This window comes from Marmota marmota, unplaced genomic scaffold (assembly GCF_001458135.2).
Source record: "Marmota marmota marmota unplaced genomic scaffold, marMar, whole genome shotgun sequence".
In the NCBI taxonomy this organism is placed as follows: domain Eukaryota; kingdom Metazoa; phylum Chordata; class Mammalia; order Rodentia; family Sciuridae; genus Marmota; species Marmota marmota.
Window position 1 is genome coordinate 2,450,904 of NW_026000225.1, and position 20,910 is coordinate 2,471,813.

General features: G+C 38.6%; 1 protein-coding gene across 5 annotated transcripts in view; it reads right to left on the reverse strand.

Annotated features, from left to right (window-relative positions):
• The window catches only part of Slc20a2 (solute carrier family 20 member 2), a 103,309-nt gene that overhangs the window by 28,517 nt on the left and 53,882 nt on the right, over positions 1 to 20,910 (reverse strand). For 4 of the 5 annotated variants that reach the window (XM_015506220.2, XM_015506218.2, XM_048792855.1 and 1 more), the window contains 4 exons: positions 18,918 to 19,470; positions 14,193 to 14,333; positions 12,861 to 12,946; positions 8,307 to 8,403 (listed from right to left, as the gene is read on the reverse strand). In XM_015506220.2, the coding sequence (XP_015361706.1) occupies positions 8,307 to 8,403; positions 12,861 to 12,946; positions 14,193 to 14,333; positions 18,918 to 19,206 (613 nt within the window). In that variant the 5' untranslated portion in view covers positions 19,207 to 19,470. Of the gene's footprint in view, positions 1 to 8,306; positions 8,404 to 12,860; positions 12,947 to 14,192; positions 14,334 to 17,682; positions 17,818 to 18,917; positions 19,471 to 20,910 lie in introns of those variants that run through there. The other variant, XM_015506222.2, reaches the window with a different exon arrangement.

Genomic DNA, 20,910 nt, shown 5'->3' on the forward strand with positions numbered 1-20,910 from the left:
GCGGAACTCTGGTGATGTCACCACTCTGCTATGGCGGGCCCCAGGCTCCTTGCCAGAGTGTCCGAAGGGAGGGGTGGGACTGGTCTGTTTCTGGTTGGTTTCAGCTCCCGTTTTGCTATTTCATGAAGGCTTGGCGAGAGACCTCTTCCTAGAGTCCCTGCACCGCTCCTGCTGCTCTGCGCCTCGGAGGCTATCCGCCCTGACGTGGGGGCCGGTGCAGGCAGCCTACGGTCGCCGAGTCGCGCGGGCAGCGGCTGGCGGGTCTGGACCTCTGCGCTGCGTGGCGGAGATTCACTCGTCTAGCGCAGACTGTCCCTCCAAAAATCCTACCGATTCCCGGCCGATCTCTCTTTAGTGGAATTTTGCTAGGAGTTTCTCAGCAGGTCGTATCTAAGCGTATCCATGCGTCTCTCTGACCCCGTTGTTGAGGAGGTACTGAAAGCGCTGCCTCCCCTCTCGCCGCCATGTTCTCTCCCCCCTAAGTAAATTTTTTTAATGATGCAGGCTTTGTTACCTTGTTCACTATTTTATATAAATAAACCAGCTCCACGCTGCTCAATCATTATTAAATATTTTGATAACTGTAAGAGGTTACAGAATGGGTAGCCAATAATATCAGGGGGAAGTTATATTAATGTGTATAAATGTTTTAGAAAAACAACAGAGTTACCTAGTCTTTTTACAGCTAGAGTGCCACTGGTAGAAATGTTGGCACTTAGACTACTCCATTCTAAAACTCCAGGTGACATCAGACAGCTATGGACTCAGCACCATCCTCAGGCTGCACTGTTTTAAGTGGCAGCTGGTTCCACTCCAGCTCTGCCCGTGAACCTGAAGCCCAGGGCTGCTCATAAAACCACAGGAGCTGACTCCACTGGGCTCTATTTCTGGCCATGGCTTCCTGGCTTCTGTTTTATATCTGCAAGTCACTGTCTTCACACTGTAACAAAGGATCACTCCACAGCTATTTCTTGCCCAAGTGAGCGGTAACTGTTCCTTTACCAAAGTCAAACTGATAAACTAACAGCAAACCTACATTCTTACAGCTTCAAAGCATTTGGATTTGGAAGAGGTTTTCTCTTCTGTGGTTTAGTTGATGATAAAACTGTCAAGTGTGTTACTTTTGGCTTCATTGCCTTAGCCTGGTCTAAGAGAGGGAAATCATACATATTGTGGGGGAAAGACTAACAATTTGAGTTACTTGATTTTTTTTGGTGAGTGAACACTTTTGCTATCAGGCCCTATTTTTTTTTTTATTCTCTACTTATCTCCCCAAAGTAGAGAAGGCTGCTTCCTGTGCTTCTTCAAGCCCATCTCTACACTTCCCATTAGGGACATGTGAGGTCCTAAATGGTGACAGGGCCAAAAGGGGAAACTGAGGTCAATTTCAAGACTTTGATCCTTTGCTTAAACACTAAGACACTGTATCACTTGAGTTTGTACCTCTGTATCATTACATCTGCCTTGCTATCCATTTGACCTGGGCCAGAAACTTCTGAGGTTACCCTCCTGGTCATGAAAATCTAGAATGGAAAGCAGGGTATAGACATAGTCTATCTGAGTGTGGGAGAGGTGGGGAGACAAAGTAAACAAATCCAAGAAAACAGGGGAAAAATTGTTCACAGTAAGAAAGGAGAAAGGAACCAAATGGGGATGGAGATCTTACCAAATTGTTCCAAGAATTTAGCAATTTAAGAGAGGATTGAAGGAAACAAGCCATTACTCTTAAAGCCTGCATGTAAGAAATGTAAGCTGATAGCTATTTATGTTATACATCCGCACTCTACACTACACATATAAAATTGAGTTTCATGGATTATTAAAAAAACAGGGGGCTGGGGCTGTGGCTCAGTGGTAATGCACTTTCCTGGCATGTGAGAGGCACTGGTTTCGATTCTCAGCACCACATAGAAATAAATAAAAAATAAAGATCTATCAACAACTAAAAAAATATAAAAAAATAAAAAAACTGAAAAAAATAAAAAAAACCAATTCTGCATAAAAGTTCATTATAGAAAAACACCCAAATCAATGTACACCCAAGGCAAAACTTTTTCTCTTCTAACTACTTAAGGTTAAGTTATATACTACAAAATCTGCAACAAAAACACTCTGTATTGGATTGTCTTCCTGGTGAGGGTCTCAAATTGTTTCCAAATAATTACACCTTCAGAGGGCAACGAGGCATGGCACGTTGATTCCCTCTGCGGATAGACAAAGTAGGGCACAGCTTGAATTGCTCGTGTTCACTCAGCCAAAAGTGGCTGCCAGGAGCCAGAGCTGGGAGCTCTGAATCTCTGTTCTCCACTTTAGCCACTAAATGGCCTTTCATCTCCGGTGCCTCTCATTTTCTGAACAAAAAAGATATGACAAATAGTGATTTAGCTCTAACCTCAAGCATCTTTACAATTCCAATCCAAATCCACAAAATATCAGAAGATTCAAATCATTTAGGGAAGATGTAGAACATTTTATAAAAACTCCCTCTCCATTGTTATTCCTCTGCTATACCTCCTGTTTTTCCACATACAGAATCATTAAAGAATCTATAAAATAACAAAATCATATGAAACCAAAAGGCTGCAGTTCATATCAGTCCCCTTCTATCCCTCCTTACCATCTCTTCCCTACAGCCTTCCTTCTTATTAACTGCACAGATTTTGCCTTTGGTTTTAACTTTTATATAATACATGCTTAATACAAAATATCCTCAGTGTCTACCAAATTGTATGATGTACAATATGAAATTCCCCTATTACCCTCCCCTTTGCCTCCATTTCTTCCTACAGAAACTGGGACTATTTGGTACATGTCTTTTCAGGCATTTTCTAGATACATATAAACACATTCTACTGTGTTCGTGAGGATTTCTTTTTTCATTTTTTAAAAAAATTTAAAAGTAACAGGATTATTCAATATATACTATTCTATGCTTTCATTTCCTAGATGGTTCTATGTTGTGGCCATCTTTCCACAGTAACACACACAGGTATGCATAAACACAGGCTGACCTGCTTTGCACTATCACTCTTTCTTATTCTGCCTTTCCTGATAAACTGAAGTTACCAGTTTTGTTTTGTTTTTAATCAACATTTCAAAGCACTACTTTTACCTTTGTAAAAAGAATCCTAGAACAACTTTTTTAAAAACATTTTTTAGTTGTAGATGTACACAATATCTTTATTTTTATTTATTTATTTTTAATGTGGAGCTGAGGATTGAACCCAGGGCCTCACACATGCAAGGCAAGCACTCTACCACTGAGCTACAACCCTAGCCCCCTAGAACAACTTTTTAAAGACAATTAAGCACACTTTTGAAATAAAACATGCTATTTCCTAATTTGCTCTATTGTTGGGATTTTAAAATATGGTACCAGCTTTCTCAAACCAGGGGTCATTTGTAATAATTCTCAAAAGGAAGTGAATTTAAATCCTTAACTTTTGAATCCATCCCTTGGTGGTAACTGGAAACTTTTCTCACTCTAGTGCTTTCCTGAACCAGGACTAGGAATTACTACAGTTCCAATTCCTGCCTCTCCACAGTTTGCACTTTACAATCACAACTTGGAATACAGAGACCCATGGAGAACAAAGCTCCTTCTTACAAAGACAACTAGGGGCCTCAGGGGTTGTTGATGTTCTGATTTCCTTGGGACTAGACCAGAAGCAAGAGGAGGAGGGGAGAAAGAAGCAAAGGAGATGGCAGTGGAGAAGAGGAAGAAAAAGAAAAAAGGAGGAAGGGATAGAGGAGAAAAAGGAGAAAGAAGGGGATGGAGATGGAAGAGGAAATGGAAGGAGGGGCAGTGGCAGAGGCAGCCACACCTCAGGTATAGGCTTGCTCTGGGGAAGCCAGAAACCAGGCTTGGTTATGTATGAGAATTCATTTGCTGACTAAAAAGGAGGGTAAGGGAAGATTGCTGTTAGAACTTTAAAGAACCCTCATTATCTAAGAACTGTAATAAGGTAGCACTGTTCGTGGTCCAAGAGGTAATTAGTGCTGTGGTTCTCCAACTGTAAATGCATCAGCATCACTGGAGGGCTCCCTGCTGAAACATGTGTCGTTGGGCTGAAGTACTTGCAGTTCTGTATCAGGGCTGGGCCAGAGTAGTTCTGACATGTCACCAAGTGCTGCTGATGTGGCTGGTCTAGGAACCTCACTTTGACTTAGAAGTCATATGTAACTACCAGGGCTTAATGAGGTGATCTGCTTTGTCTACTCAAAGAGGCATGCAATGAATTTCAGCATGAACTGTCTAAACATTGAACAAAAACCAGGTGCCACACAACTAAAGACTTTTTTCAATTAAAAACGTCATGCTTGAATCCAATCCAAGTAAGCACTTCATTTCCTAAAGTTATTTTTGGTTCTTCCTAATCATTTTTTTAAAGAACAAAAATGCAAAGGCAATTTTTTAAAAGTATACACTCAGTCTCTGAAGTGTAAGAATGACTTTTATTTGAGATAAGTCATGTCAGATGCAAAATAAAACAAATCAAACTAAGCCGAAGATATAAACAACTTAATAATTTAGAGTGGAGGAACAGAGGAAATCAAAACAAAACACTATAACTCAACATCCAACAAATCCCCATTTGATTCATCTCCATGAATACAAATGCTATTTTTCAAAATCTCTTAATGGTAAAACTGGGTAAGATTAATGCTGTCACTCATTTTTCTTAAGAGAATTTAATTCTTTTATCTCTGATGCTTCTGTGTATTATGTGAAACTAAGAAAGAAAGAGAACCAAGAGGAATAAATTCTAGAAGGGCAGATGTATGTTGAGAGGAATGGATCAACTCAGTCACTGTTAAAATGACTCTCTGCTCAAGCTTATTACCAAGTATGTCGTCATGGCTACTTATGATACAGCTGGACAAGTTGAGATCCCGCAAATGAGGAAGGAGTATGTAATTAAAGTCTAGTTTGAAGGGTAAATAATAACCTTCAGTGCTTAAATAAAAATAAGATTTGGCCCACCTATTGGATATTCTAGGAACATTCCCCAGGGACCAAAATATTAGCAAAGTTCTTTTATGACTTAATGGACGAACAAAAAGATTGGTCCTTCAGGGTCATAAACTTCTCCTTTCTCCTCCAGGTAACATCCCCTCTACCCAGCAACCCTGGAAAACTTCAGGTAAAATGTTCCACAAATATATCCAGGAAAAATAGAAAATAGGATGACTCAGGATTTGCTGTTAACAATTGAGAAAATGAGGCTAATAATGACTGATGGTAATAAAAGAGTCTCTAACATGATTAAAAGTGAGTTATGCATTAGGTGCCATGCTACATGCCCTGCCCACATTATCTCAGGAACCACAGTGTCCCTTTAATGGAGCTACTACTACTGTCCCTACTTTACAATAAGGAATGGGACTTAGGGAGTTGAGATGTTACGTTCCTTATAGAACAGCTGCCTATCCCATACATGTACCAGGAACTTTACGACTGGGAATATTGTCTGTATTTCAATTGAATGATAATCTTCAACATCATTTTTAGATTTTTAAAATATTTCTAATTAAGGAGGTGGCAACCTTCTTCACAATAACGGGTATATAAAGTATATAAAAAATTTATACCCAGGTCCTTAAATATATTGGAAGGCATGTTTTCAAGAGAGTTAAGAGGAAGAATTTGCTAAGGTTGATGCAATTTTTATTGTCATTATCAGTAATGCTATACATACTTATAAGTACTTTCCTTCAGCTATCTCATGTATCTACATAATGTCACAACAAAGACCATAGGGTTCAAGACTAGTCTTGTTCAAATTCTGGTCCTGCATCTTACTAGTTATATGATCTAGCGAATGCAGCATTGCTGTGCCTCTCTCCCAGCACAGGTGGGGTTGGCAACATCAACAATCCTCTAGAGGAGCTGAAAGGACTGGAAGGATTAATTCATGTAAAACTCAACTCAATGCATTTATGTTATCTATTTCTCACAATAACCCTGTGAAGTATGCGTATTGTCTTTTGTGTCTCATCCATCATATAGTTTAATTTTCCATAGATTAGTTTACTCTCTCAGTAAGATGTTTCTTTTAGCAAATGTACAAATAAAAATGTAAAATAGTAGGGGAAAATAAAAAAAATTAAAGACAGTATATATAAAGTATATATTAAGCCAAAATTTAGAAGGAATCACACATTTGTATTCTGACATTTGAAAAAAACAACAGGAAGCAACAATAGAGAGTGAAAAAACATACAGAAACAAAATGAAAAAAATGTGAGTGTGTAACCGATGTGATTCTGCAATTTGTATTTGGGGTAAAAATGGGAGTTCATAACCCAATTGAGTCAAATGTATGAAAGATGATATATCATGAGCTTTGTAATGTTTTGAACAACCAATAAAAAAAAACTGAAAAAAAGAAAAAAAAAGAAACAAAATGAAATTATCTTATTTATACCAATTCTCATTTTCAGGACTTGGTGTTACAAAAGGCATCCTCAACTTTTATTAGCTCAGTCTCTCTCCTTTCTCTCTCTTTTTTGTGTGTCTGTTGGGAACCCCCCCACACATGGGCTCTCTGTGCCCCATGCACAGAGAGCTGCTTTGCTTTTTGTTCAGCTATTCGAGCTCTAAGAGCCTTCATGAAATTAAGAACAAGGACTCATGGGCAAGATTACAAAGATGTCTCTTTGCCACATGTTACTTCCAGTATGGCATTCCTGAGCCTTCCAGGCACCTAGAAAGCACACACTTGGTAGAAGGGTTTAACTCCAGCATATGGAACTGCCTTTTCTTTGCCTCTGATTTTCTTTTTAATTTAATCATGGGACACTTTGGAAAGTCTGTGGCAAACAGTGTTCATAGTCCATGAATGATAACACCTGAAGAGATAGCAGGCTACTGTGATTGAGGTGAGGATTTCACCTGTGTCCTTACTCTCATCTTCAGCTTTGTGCTTTTGGTGTAACTTAAAGTAGCTATGATGCCTCCCTCTCCCTTGCTGAAGTCACCCAGAGTCTGAAGTCTCAATAATGTTAAGTATCAAATCTTTAAGATCAATGTTTTTGAATGCGACAGAGATGGCAAAGTAAAAGGTTATAAAATGTTAAGAATCATTTTAAAACAATTTTTGAAAATTTTTCAGTACTGAAGTAAACAAAATATAATTTCATAAAATAAAATCAGGGAAAATTACATCAAGAAAACCTAATTTGAGAAACTTGTGAGGCATTCCCCTCATTTTGGAAGATGGCACTTTTCAGTTATAGCACAATGAGCCATTTAACAGAAATTTTATCTTCTGAGTAGAGGAGACTTTTCTGTCAGATGTAGCCAAAAACTAAATCATATCCATGACATTAAGAAGATGAACTATGATGTAAATTCACATATATATTGACTTCATATATCCCCACAAAATTGTGTGTATTCAGAATCTGGTTGTTTGAGACACATCTCATAAAAAGAAACAGAGGGTGAATTCTCTTTACCAAATATGTACAGAGATTTTTTTCTTTCTTATCCCAGTTGGGGTCTTGGGGGTCTCACTGCATTGCCCAGGGTGGCCTAGAATGCATGGGCTCAAATGATCCTCTTGCCCCAGTCTTCCAAGTAACTAGGACTACTAGTACATCACTGCACCCAGCATATACAGAAACATTTAATAGGACATTACCCATTCATCAACATTGAAATGTGTGCACATTAGAATATTCTACATGAGTTCCTTTCTTTTACTATTCAGAATGTAAAAGAAAAGAATTTTTAACTGTTCCCTTCCCCCCAAACTCCAAACCAAAAAGAGTAATTCTGAAGAGAAAATCATCACTGGTTTCAGTATTGGCTTGTATTGGTTAGACTAATTAAGCTGACAATTTCCAGGTTGTTCCACATCTGCATCTATGGACTGCTTCTGCCACTGCACTGTAGATGGCTGGGTGGCTGCTACTCACCACGCGCCTGTGTAGCACTAGGATTTCCACCTCCCTTCCCTGACCCTTCACTGCTCAGTAGTTATGTGCTATCAGATCAGGTTCTGAGACTCAGAGAAGTTCAGTAAGCTGCTCTGAACTTTCATTTACCCACAGTTGGGTAAATGGCAGAATGGGGATTTATTTATTTACTTTCTAAAAATTTAAACTGGAAAGCCTGTTGCCTTTGTAGTTCATGCATCCCTTAGGTATTTAGAAGAGTAAATGCATTTACTGCTCTTTTCACTACTCCAAAATGACCATCAATAATGTCAGCCAGCAATAATGAAACACCAAATAAATCAACATTGTTAGAAATAGAATGCACCTTGACGGCTGGATCTAAGTTTCCAGAGAATTCTTACCTGGTGCTCCTGTGTACATGATGGAAAAGACATTTATTGCTATAGTAGCAGCATAGAACAGTGGAAGTGCCCGGAGGCCATTGGGAACAGGGTCCTCCTGTGGAATAATGAGATAAAGTGGGAGGTCAGGACTCCAGAGCTTCTGGAGGCAACACCAGAAAAATGACACAAGACAATGTTACAAGAAAGTACCCTAAACCCCACTGTGGCCAAAAAGGCTGGTGTGTTACTACATGTGTTCCACTGCACATCCACAGGAATGGCATCAGCTGGGGCCATCTCTTCTACACAAATGCACTTTCAAAGAGCCCACTATTGTGGCCAGCAGACACATTAAAGCACTACAGTCACATGAGCTGATGTCAGATTTAGAAACAGAAAAGAACTGTTGAGGGAGGTCAGTGCCTGGGGAACCAAAGCCCAGAGCTCAGCAACTACTTCTCTGAAACCTATGGAGCTTTGCCCCTAAAAGTCTACATTTGATAAATATTTTGAGACTCTAACACCTCTTTAAGTCAAATGACTTATGGATTATTGTATTACTATTAGATTTTACATGACTTTATAACACCAGTACTTTTCCAAAATCTTTTCATAAGGTATAATATTTAACCTTCAACTATCAAAAGTAAAAAGAATTGTGGTTCTTTGTCTAATAAAACATTTATTTAAAACTTTAGCTTTCTGTTATGACATTCCCTCAATTTAATACATCAACAAGAATGGTATCACACATGTTTGAGGTTAAATCATATCTCAGAAACTACTATAAATTTAGTTTTAAGCAGATCTACAGAGGATTTTGAAGCAATAATATGGCCAAGAACTCCACAACACAGCATTGGCACACAGGTATTGCTTAATTATTTCAAAAAGAAACTGATTTCTAATAACCACATGAGATGTTCTTGCATATTTATATAAGTATTCCATCTACCAAGATAAAAAGAAAGTTAAATCTAAAAATTGAAATGTGCTATCAAGATATGAATAAATAGAGGCTCTCTTAGAGATGCCAACGACAAAATGCAAACACGTATGGAAATCATGCATGTTTGAGAAACAGTACAACTCATTAAGGACCTATTCTGGGATGGCTCAAGTAGCCTTCAGCACTTGTCAAGAGGCTTGTGTTGACTGGCAGTGAGACTTCAGGCATGTAAGAGCAGGGGCAGGCAGAAAGTGATGCAATTGCAGGAGAGCGCTACAGCCAGTTTAGGCAGGGATGGGCACAAGAGACGTGAATGCTAAGACAAATGGGTTGGAACAAGGGGTGAGAGAGAGACAGCCAGCATTCCAACCTGTGAGGTGACACATGAAAAGAATGCAGATTGGACTAAACACAAACACAAAACACTGGGGTGCTCAGATGCTGACTGTATCTGGTTTCCAAAGCATTATTTTCTTAGGAATAATAGCTGTCTATAGAAAGACTACAGATCAACAACCTGGAAAGGTGGAAAGTCCCAAGTCTGAGGTGTTTTTTTTTGTTTTTGTTTTTGTTTTTTTAAGAGAGAGAGAGAGAGAGAAATTTTTTAATATTTATTTTTTAGTTTTCGGCGGAGACAACATCTTTGTTTGTATGTGGTGCTGAGGATCGAACCTGGGCCGCACGCATGCCAGGTGAGCACACTACCGCTTGAGCCATATCCCGAGCCCAAGTCTGAGTTTTTTAACTGAATCACTTCATGTTTTCCCAAATAACCTACTCTCTATTTTTTTTCAGTGCTGGGGATGGAACAGAGGGCCCCACTCATGCTAGGCAAGTACTCTACCACTGAGCTATAGCCCCAGCTCCAAAAACCTACTCTTAAAATTCAAATGACAAATGTCTCATTAGACCTGTCTCATTTCTTCCCTTTCTCTTTCTCTCTCCCTCCCTCTCTCCCTTTCATCTATCTACTCATCATCTCTCCCTACCCCTGCCAACCAAGCATCTATCTCATCCATATTTGGTGTTGTGGGAAGAAGACTAAGAAGTAACCAACCAGAAGCTGGTGTAGGAGAGGCTTCCTAGGAAGTGTCACCTGAAGGTTGAGTAGGAGTTTGCCAGGCAAGGATGGATTCCAGGCAGAGGAAATAAAAAGGGTGAAGGCTGGCAGGCAAGACAGACTAGCACCTTCCAAGATGTAAACAAATATTAGAGTAGCTGCTCCAAGCCCAGGAAAAGGAATGGTGAGAAATGATGATGGCAAGTTTGTACTTATTTAAGAGAATGAGCTCTTTAATACACCACTAGAAAATGCTAAAAGAAAAGAGCTGTATTTTCAAACAATATATAGCTGAAAAAAGGCATGTCCTTGATATGCTGGGATGGCTCAAGCATAAGAGTATGCTATGGGTGTCCTCCCTGGTCCCCATAGAATATGTTCCAAGATCCTCAGTAGAGGCCTGAAACTGAGGGCGGTACCCAATCCCCATGTACTGTTTTTCCTGTACATACATACCTGTAATAGAGTTCAACTTATAAATAAGGCAAGTAAGATTAACAATAATAACTACTAATACAATAGAACAATCACAAAAATTCAATGAAAACTTATACGAATGTGCTCTCTCAAAATATTTATTATACTCATCCTGTGATGATGTGAGATAATATAATGCTTACATAATGAGATGGAGTGAGGTGAATGATGTAGGCATGGTGACATAGCATTAGGTTTGTACCTAAGAGTTACTTGAATACAAGCATTATGATACTGCCACAATAGAACTGATCATTGAAATGGCTAAATGACTAGTGGGCAGGTAATATACACAGAATGGATATACTAGAAAAAGGATGATTCACATCCTAGCTAAAATGGGAGCAGGGTGGTGGGAAATTTTATCACAATACTCAAATTGGCATGCAATGTAAAGCTTCTGAATTATTTATTTTGGGAATTTTCCAATTAATATTTTCAGACAATGGTTGGTCATGGGTAGCTAAAACAATAGAAAGCAAAACTATAAAAAAAGGAAGACTACAGTGCAACACAAAAAGGTGCTTTATTGCTTACAAAAACATTGTAACGATTCAACCAAGATGTCTAAGAAGAGATAAGCAGTTTTTTAAAAATGTGTCTCTTCCACAAAATAGAAGATATCTAGCCATAAAAAGGATGAAATCCTGTCATTTGTGGTTATTATGGATGGAACTGAAGGATGTTATGTTAAGTGAAATAAGCCAGGCACAGAAAAAAAAAAAAAAAAAAACATTGTAAGTTCTTACTCATTTGTGGAAGCTGTGAGAGTTAATAACCAAACTAGAAAGTAGAATGGAGGCCACCAGAGGGCAGGAAGGAGGTAGGAAGGAGGAATAGAGATGGTATCCAAAATATAGTTCAATCGGGGAAGTAACTTGCTATAGTTTGGATACTGAATAGCTCCTAAAGGCCCATGTGTTTGGTCCCCAGCACATGGCACTAATGGGAGGTGATGGAACTTTCAGGAGGTGGAGCCTAGAGGAAGAATTTAGGTCAGTGGGGGTATGCATCTAAAGGGAATATTAGGACCATGGTCCTTATTCTTCCTCTCTTTTTGCTTCCCCAATCACAATAGAGTGAATAGGTTTCATTCATTGTGCTCCCTGCCATGATGCACTGGGTCTTCATGGGCCCAAAGCAACAGGATCAAGTGACGATGGACTCAAACCTCTGAAACCATGAGCCAAAATAAACCTTTCCTCCCTATAAGTTGTTTATCTCAGGTACTTTGTCACAGTGACAGCTGACTAACATATAATTCTAATGTTATATAGCACAAAAGGTTAATATAGTCTATATCAATTCATTTTATACATTTCAAAATAACTAGAGGAGAATAGTTTGAAGGTCCCCAATACATAGAAATAATAAAATGTGAGGACATGGAAATGCTAATTTTTCTGATTTGATCATTATATATTGGATCTATCTATCAAACTGTACCCCACAAATAAGTATAAACATTATATGTGTATTTTAAAAATGAAATATAAAAAAGAAACATATTGCAATAACCCTTTGATAGTCAAATTAAAAAATGACAACTGAGTTTCTCTCCAGAATACTAATCTAAATTCTAATCTTATTTTATTTTTCAGAAAAAATGCACACCATGTAGGCATATTTTCTTTTTTTGCATCTTTCCCTCAAATTAAGTTAGTATCTCAATCTTGATATCTCCATTTTTAAAAAATAGGAAAATATCTTTAGGAAATCTCCAGATGTTTTTAATGACAATCAATTTCAAAATCTTAATATCTCATTCTATTCTGCTTAACATTCAGGAAATAATTACCTTTCTTTTTTAAGGTCTGAGCACAATTCCTGGGAGTATTAACTAATGAACTAAATCAAAATTCCCCAAAACAATACTGGAGGTGCTACTTTCTGGGGGATTCATTGGATACTCGACCTTGGCTCATTCTGGCCACTTAAGATAATGTCAGACTAACTCTGGAGTGCTGTACCTTAACAATGAAAATATACAATTCTCCCTCATACCCCCTTCTCACTATCAATTTCTATTGATAGTGAGCCAAAATTAGTCCTAAAATTTAATAAAAACAAAACCAGCCTCACTTACCTTTTTTAAGATGAACATTCTGATCAGTACAAACAGCACGCCAGACATGAAACCAGACAACAGTGGAGATATAAACCAAGAGGCAACTAAATGATTAAAAAAGAGTCTAATGAATGTTAAAATTCATACATGATTGTGGTCATATTTTTATAATACGACATTGTATATAACAATATAGGTTATATACAGTAATAAATATCACCAGAATAGTTTACTCAACTCAGAACCCAGCAAGCCCTCCTGACTCTGTATATTGCTTCATTCAGACACAAAGTGGCACATAACAGATTACACTATCAGCTCAGTGGAGTAGCTGTCCCCCAAGCACTAGCCTCAGAAGACAGATTCCTTTGATTCCCACTGAGCCCTTTCACCTGCAGGTCCTGTACTTGTTCCAAAAGTAAGGTTTTTTTTTTTTGTTTGTTTGTTTTTTAAAGGTTGCCACCTTCCATTAGATTCCTAGCTCTGGTGGCACACTGAAACTATCTGGGGAGTTTTTAAAAACCACTTATGCTCTTAACTCTACTTCCAAAAATTTGATTGATCTGAAAGGTTTGGAATGAGGTCTGGGTGGTATTTTAAAATCACTTTTCTAGGTAGTTCTAAAGTGTAGCTAATTGATGACCACTCAGATATAAGGTAATTTTCCTGGTGGCTTGTGTTTCTGATGGGCAGCTCAGAGACCTGATTAACCTGGTGATTCTGGTAGAAGAATGAGCAACACAGAGGATGGCGATGGGGCAAAAGAGCCTTTTTCACTATGGGTGGGTTGATGTGCATGAGGTTGAGTGGATTTACCTTGTGTAAAAAGCATAGCCAGGAAATAAACTGTTACTACTCTTGGAATGAGGGTTGGCCTGTTTTGGTCCCTGCTCAGCACACCTATAACCTCCAAGGAACACTACAATGCTTCCTCCCTAGGGGGCAGACTGGACAATGTCTTGACTGCAGGGAGGTTAATAACACTGGCTTCATTTGCCTTCCCATAACCATAAGCTCCTGGATTCAATGCCATTTTCTTTACTTCCGGCCTAGTCTTTCTCTGACCTTTAGATAGACTTCAATCAAATAAATTTCTGCCTGGGAAGAACAAATAAATATTGATTTTCAAAGCTGAATGACAATGTAAAATTTTAAAAGAATGGAGTTTAAAACTGTCTAACAGTTCACAATCTCCTTTAACAGAAATTCTAAGGGGGAAAGCATTACTCATACCATACAGGTCTTCTAAATCTTAACATTTGAAGGGAAAAATATAAAGTAACTTGTAATAAAACTTACTCTAGAAAAGGTAAACTTTCCTTCTTATAGGTAAAAGAAAATGGCAATTACCAATCTTGACAAGTTCCATCCACTGCACACCTTTTGTACCAATTGCAACAAGTGAGAATCCTATGGTTGAACCAACAATGCAATGAGTTCCTGAGATTGGAAGTCTCAGGAAGGATGCAATCAGCTGCCAAACAGCTGAACCTGTGAATTGAAAGATAAAAATGAAATAAAATCAGACACATAGTACAGTCTTAGCCACCAAGGTAAGAAGTCCAAATTATTATTCTCTATAACAACATTTCCCTGAGTTTAATTTTCTTTTCTTTTTTTAAAAAATATTTTTTAGTTGTCAATGGATCTTTTATTTTATTTATTTATATGTGGTGCTGAGGATTGAACCCAGGGCCTCACACATGCCAGACAAGTGCTCTACCACTGAGCTACAACTCCAGCCCCCCGAGCTTAATTTTCTATGGATTACTTTTTTATAAAGTGCTGAGGACCAGACAAAAATTGCTCAATTACCTTGAAGGAAGGACTATCCCTTCTTCAACATGGAAGAGATTATGATGACTATGTATTTAAAGACAAGTCTCCTGATGCCAGTTATCACTTGCCTTTGTCATGTGAGGGTGAATATGCCAATGATGAACTTGTTTTGGCGTGAAGTTTGGTCAAAATCAGCAAGAGATTAAAGACTCTACCACACATAGAAAGATAAGAAAGGCAACACATTGGGGAAAAGTTTTGTTACAGTTATGCCTTGTAGTCACATTATGAGGAGTGCTAAATATTGTCTATGCCACATTAGTCTGTAAAAGAGTGGAAATTACCACATTAAACATTTTTTTTCTCTCTCATATGAAAAATAACTGTGATATTTAACCCAGAATTGGGCGTCTGCTTTCAGATCCTGCTTGGTGTGTTTGGGAGCCCTTACTGTAGCTTTGTGTCCTTTCCTTCCATTCCACCACTTTCCTAGGCTTAAATGTTTTTCTAGGCTACAGTTCACTTGAGATATTTTCATAAGCAGATCAGATTTTGCAGTGAGTATTAAAAGCATCAGCTGGGAGAGATCGCTTTCAGAAGCAGTTGTTGAAAAGCCTGTACAGAACTGTACAGGAATCAAGAGTCTGGCAGATAAGCTGGGTACATTATTAATCCCAAATGTTAATTCTGGAAGCCTAGTTGCTTGGCAGCAGCAGCACCTTTAAGCGGACCCCTGGCATTTTCTTCAAAGACATTCAAGTTACAGAAGGGTCATTTATGGCTGCACAGGTCCCAGTTTGTGAGGCAACATGGACAGCTGCTCCAGTGAGGGCCAGGCGTGCTGACCTTTGAGCCGAGGCTGGCTGTGACCCTGTGTCTACCCCTGAATCATGTGTTGGGAGAAGAAGGGGCCAGCTTTGTGCTGCCAAGCTGGTAGCAGGCTCCATGGCAGCACCTAGGCTTCCCTGAGGACAATTCCTTAAGCTTCATATCTGAGCCCTGGATTCTGCAGGGACAAAGTTGTTCTAAAAATAAAGCTAGAAGTTCGGAGCATGTTTCATAGCCAGAACCATTACTTAAATCTAGGGATGTAAGAGAATGGTATAAACTCACCCCACTGCATTCAGACAAGATTTTCCTTCCTGAAAACTGCTTTCCTTTCTCTGGCTGACTTTGTAATATATGTCCTGGAGGAGAGTTTGTAAGGAAAGGTAAGGGGGTGGGAACTGCCTGCAAGGGGATGAAGGAAAAAAAGAGAGAGAGAGTGGGGAAGAATAAAGGAACAGCTGTAAGGAGGGGCAAACAGAGACAGGACTGGCTCGGGGACCTGGTAGTGAGCAGGGGCCTCCTAAACCTTAGGAATAGCTGAAGGTAAATGGGATTACATTCACATCCAGGGGGAAAGAGAGATTTTGAATGTAAGATAATAATATCCTACAAAGAGGAATGGGATTAACTATGGGATAAAGTGTAAGAAAGCCTAGGGAAAAGGGGGAGTCAGGCATCTTTGAGGCAGTAGGCTCCTGCAAAGATGAAAGAAATGGCAAAGGTTGAGGGTCACAGTGGAGACAGGCATGGGTGAAAGCGGTGCACAGAGTAGAAACAGGAGGTGAAGGATAAGCAGGGACTGGGCAGGGCTTGGCAGCCCTGGATGCTGAGTGGCTATAAGGGGTCTGTATGCTTCTTATGGCGGTTGAAGGAAATAGTTTGTGCCAACATGGGTATTGCTATGAGAAGAATTCTCAGTAGGTATTGGCAACAGTTGGTGGTTTCATACAAAGTGGATAGATAATTGCTTTAGATCTGAGTGTCAGAAGATAACTTATTCAGAAAGTTGAGGGGCACCAACAATTTCTTCTACCAACCAACCCAACTCTAACACAACTCTATCAGAAAAAACAGAGGCCCATGGATGGGGGGAGAATTTACTAAGGAAAAAAAGAGAACATCATAGAACAGAATAAAAGGTCAGGGAGAGAGAGGGAGAAGAAAAAACTGAAGGAAGAATTTAAAAAGAGGAAGACTAGAAGAATCTGGACTTCTGAACAAAATTAGCTTTGGTTTTGGCCAATAATAATTACACTACCATCTTAAATTTATACAGCTCCTCTGCAAGGAGGTCCACTTTTAAATTCTACGTAATTCATATAAACTCCCCCAACCCCAAATACAGGCTTTGAGATTCAACTAACCACACATGAAAAAAAAAAAAAAAAACCGAAAAGAAAGACAGAGAAACCAAAGCAAACAATCATATTATTGAAGCAAAACCTCAAATTGCTTTGGTAAACCCAAATTCTAGTTGAGGTAAGTATCCTTCATTCTTTCAGAAAAGAGCCAAGGCCAGGGGTGGGAAAAATGAAAAATTGGACAAGTTATATTGACTATACAAAAAATTAGTAGTGACATAAAGCTCAGTTCACAAAACTTTCTAACTTAAGTCCTCAGTGTAGCCTCAGTAACTAATAATCTCTTTAATAAACACAACCATTGCTCAAAAATTTCCTCACAAGAAGAAAAAATTCAGTTACCACTGAATTTTGTCAGTGTTTCTATTTCTCCCATATTTTCAATGCATCTTGTCCACATTATCTTGTTGAGAAAAATCTCAAATTCAGCTTGATATGATTAAATCTTAGATATTTATCATAACTACCAAGGATGAATTTTACAAATAATGGTTATTTTTCTAAGGGAATTTCAAATATATCTGACTGCTGAGAAATACTTGTTCAGTGAAGGTAAATAAAATTCAATAATTAAAATAGTGGTTGGAATTAAAGCAATCTAGAAACTTACATCTTTACAATACAAAATGTTGAGAAATAAGAACCTCTTAGCTTACTGTGTTTTTAATATTGAACATCTTAGTATATCAGTCTGTTTCTGTCAGATGCCTTCAATGACTTCTAAAAGTAACTTGTTATAAAGAAAGATAGTGGGTGACCTTCAATATGGCAAGTAATCTCCACATTCTAGGTGCATAAGGAATGCTAGTAACACCATAAATAACTAGGGACCTGTGGAATGTGGCTGTGTTCTTGGTACACCAGCATCTTACCTCCTACTGCAGGACTCTTCCTACAAAAGGATATGTCCTGTTGAAAGCAGAAGGTGGTGGAATTCCTCTCTAACCCTCTTCTCCCTAACCAAATTACCCGTATAGATCAGCTGTCTGCTGTGACGTCATCTCTACCTAGAGGCAAGCAGAGAAAGAGTCCTGTCAGCTGCACTTAGTGTATTCCTGCCTGGACTTTTCTTTAAATTGCAAGGAAGTGTCCCCATAGTGTTTCAAGGCTACGGTCACTGTGGGCAAGGGAGAAATCACATTGACCAACCAGTTTATTTGCACATCAACACAGTTCACTCAGCTCAATTTTTTCCTTCATCTAGACAACTGAAAACTACAAATAAAAGGCCATAGTATACGCAGGTGACATACAAATTATGTTTTGGCCAGAAAAACCCACACACTTATCAAAAGTTGTTCCCAGTGGTAGAAGCAGAAAATCAAAACAAGAGCCAAAAAAAAAAAAGGACTACTGATAACAAAAAAGACCAGAACTGCTTGAAATGTAACCACTTAAATTCATTTGGTAATGGCACTAGAACTTAAATGAAGAACACAAGAGTTAAAATAATAAATATTATCTGTTTAATTTTTGGTTCTGAGAATTCAACCCAGGGCCTTGTGCATACTAAACATGTATTCTGCCACTGAGCTACATTCTCACTCAGCCCCATGAGTGTTGGTTTTGTTGCTGTTGTTTGTTTTCCCAATGCTGGGGATGGAAGCCAGGGCCTTGCCCATGATAGGCAAGTGCTCTACCAATGAGCCACACCTCTAGCCCTCTAATTTATATATGCATATATTTTTTGACAGTCACATTTCAAAACGCTACATCCTAAGTAAAACCATAAATCAACCTTCAAGGAAATTTCATAGGTAAACTTTGAAAACACATTTAGATAATATTATTTCTTTCATAACTTTTAAATAACTCCAAAACAATGAAGAGCTACTCTATATTTTTCAACTTTGTGAGAAGTATTCACCTATATGAAATTTATTGTAACCATCAAGACTGCTAATAATTTGAGAAAATAAATGCTTCAAAAAATCACAACCAAATTAAATGCAGAAAGTGAGAAGCAATCGAATTGTAAATATGAAACATCAGATCAGTTTTTGAAAAGTTAAACCAAAAATCACACTTATGGATATGGAGAGAGTTGTAGTAGGGAAATAGGCCAGTGGACACATCACTCATTGGTGTAAAGACTTATGCTACTTACCAACCATTGCGCTAACTTCCCCAGCCATAAGTGTTTCTACGGTATCGTTGTATAGGTTCACGTCAATGATACCTTTTCGAATAGTCTCTCCTACTTTGGCCCCCAGCAACACAGAGCCGGTGGTTTCAAATATTGAAGCCAAAATGCATGCCTGCTTCAAGGTCACCACACCAGAGCCTACGGCGGTACCGAATGAATTGGCAACATCATTTGCACCAACAGAAAATGCCAAGATGAAAGCTATAATAAAACCCAAAATGACCATCCACAAATACTCATCCATGGCCATTTTGGAAAATAGGCTTCGGGTACTTTTCTTTCGCAGAAATATTTTAAATAAACAAAGCTTGAGGTTATAAACTTCGTAAGGCCGAGAGTTCTTGTAAACAGTGAGTTTGCTCTGGAAAGTGCTGGACAGTGTTAGAGTCTGAACAAATTGCTAACTGCTGGTTTTCAAACTACTGTCAGTACAGTTCATTTGGTTGTGTTCAGTCAGCAGTAAAACACATTCCATATTTTTTCTCCCAATCTGGGAAAGCTGTGATGTCTCCTCCTGTAACAAGAAAGAAAACAAAAGAAATCAATTACCCTAAGCAACATGTAACAGTATAACAGTTTGTTCTTTCAGAAATAAATGTTTTAAGCCTGCTAATGGGATCTAACTTTGGCATGTGACAGATCTAACCATAAAGCAATTCAAGGAAGATTATAATTAGACTCCCTCCGCCCATACCGACCAACAAATAAAACATTAAAAAAAAATAAAGCTGGATTCTAGATTGTCAGAGGTTGAAGCATGCTTAATAATTATAGGCTGACAGTAAGCCCTACTAGGTTAAGTTTTTATATGCAATTTGAAAAACACATTTGGTCATTATTTTCAGTGAGTTGCAATTGCCTCAAGTGAGCAAAAGATCAAGAAATGAAATGTTAAGGTAGTTCTTCAAATATGTGGAATGGGCCTAGTTCCTTAGAACAGTGATAATCAACTCTGATCCTGTGACACCACAGAGTGTGGCTAATTATCTACCTGCACATGTAGGTACAGGGAATAAGCCCTTCATGCTATAAGTACACCATGCATTTGTCTAAAAGAAAGTCTATAAGCTATGGCTTAAGGTCATGCATACAGAGGGTGATGAAGGTGGGAACTAAAAGGCCTCTGAGGAGGAACATAGAAGACTAGAGAATGAAGTAGTCTATTAAAGCATGAGTCAGACCAAGTCACTATTCTACTACTTCCCATCTCAGAGGAAAAGCCAGAGGCCTCACCCCGAACTGACTTCGACTCTTATCTACCTTCTCACTCTGGCTCCTTGCTATTCCTTGAAAACCTCAGGGCTTTTGTACCTGATGATCCCTCTGCCAGGAAAAATACTACCCTTTGACAGCTGCACAGCTCACTCCTCATTCCATTTAGGTGTCTGCTCAAATGTCACCATCCAGAGAGGCATTCCCTGACCTTAGAAAGGAGCAGCCCCTCCCACCTGCCATTATTCATCCCTTTTACCCTACTGTTTTCTTTCTCTACTTATCACCTGACTCATTGATTCATTCATTCTTGTTGCACTGTGTTCTCCCAACACAGGGATTTTTATTCACTGCTGAATCTCCAGTACATAGACGAGTGCCTGGTGTGGGGGTGATCCATAATCAATTTGTTGAATAAATGAAGAAGCTATTAAACGAATACTTACTCCTGCTTTGAGGAAGGACAGAAGATGCTACAAAATATATCTGTGCAGTAAAAATGTCTCTAAATGCTTCCTAACTACAGTATTCTGTTGCTATAGAGTCAAAGTACCAAACCTGTGTATTTTCTCTGAAAGGTGTTAGATGTATGGAATGGTACTAGCACAGTGTATTTCCTCATAAATATTTACTAAATTGCACTGAATGAATTAGGCTTATCTACAATGTCATACAGAATATAATACTTTGATCAATCAACTGTAAGTTATTTATGGGGAAAAAGCAGGACATAAATTTTTAT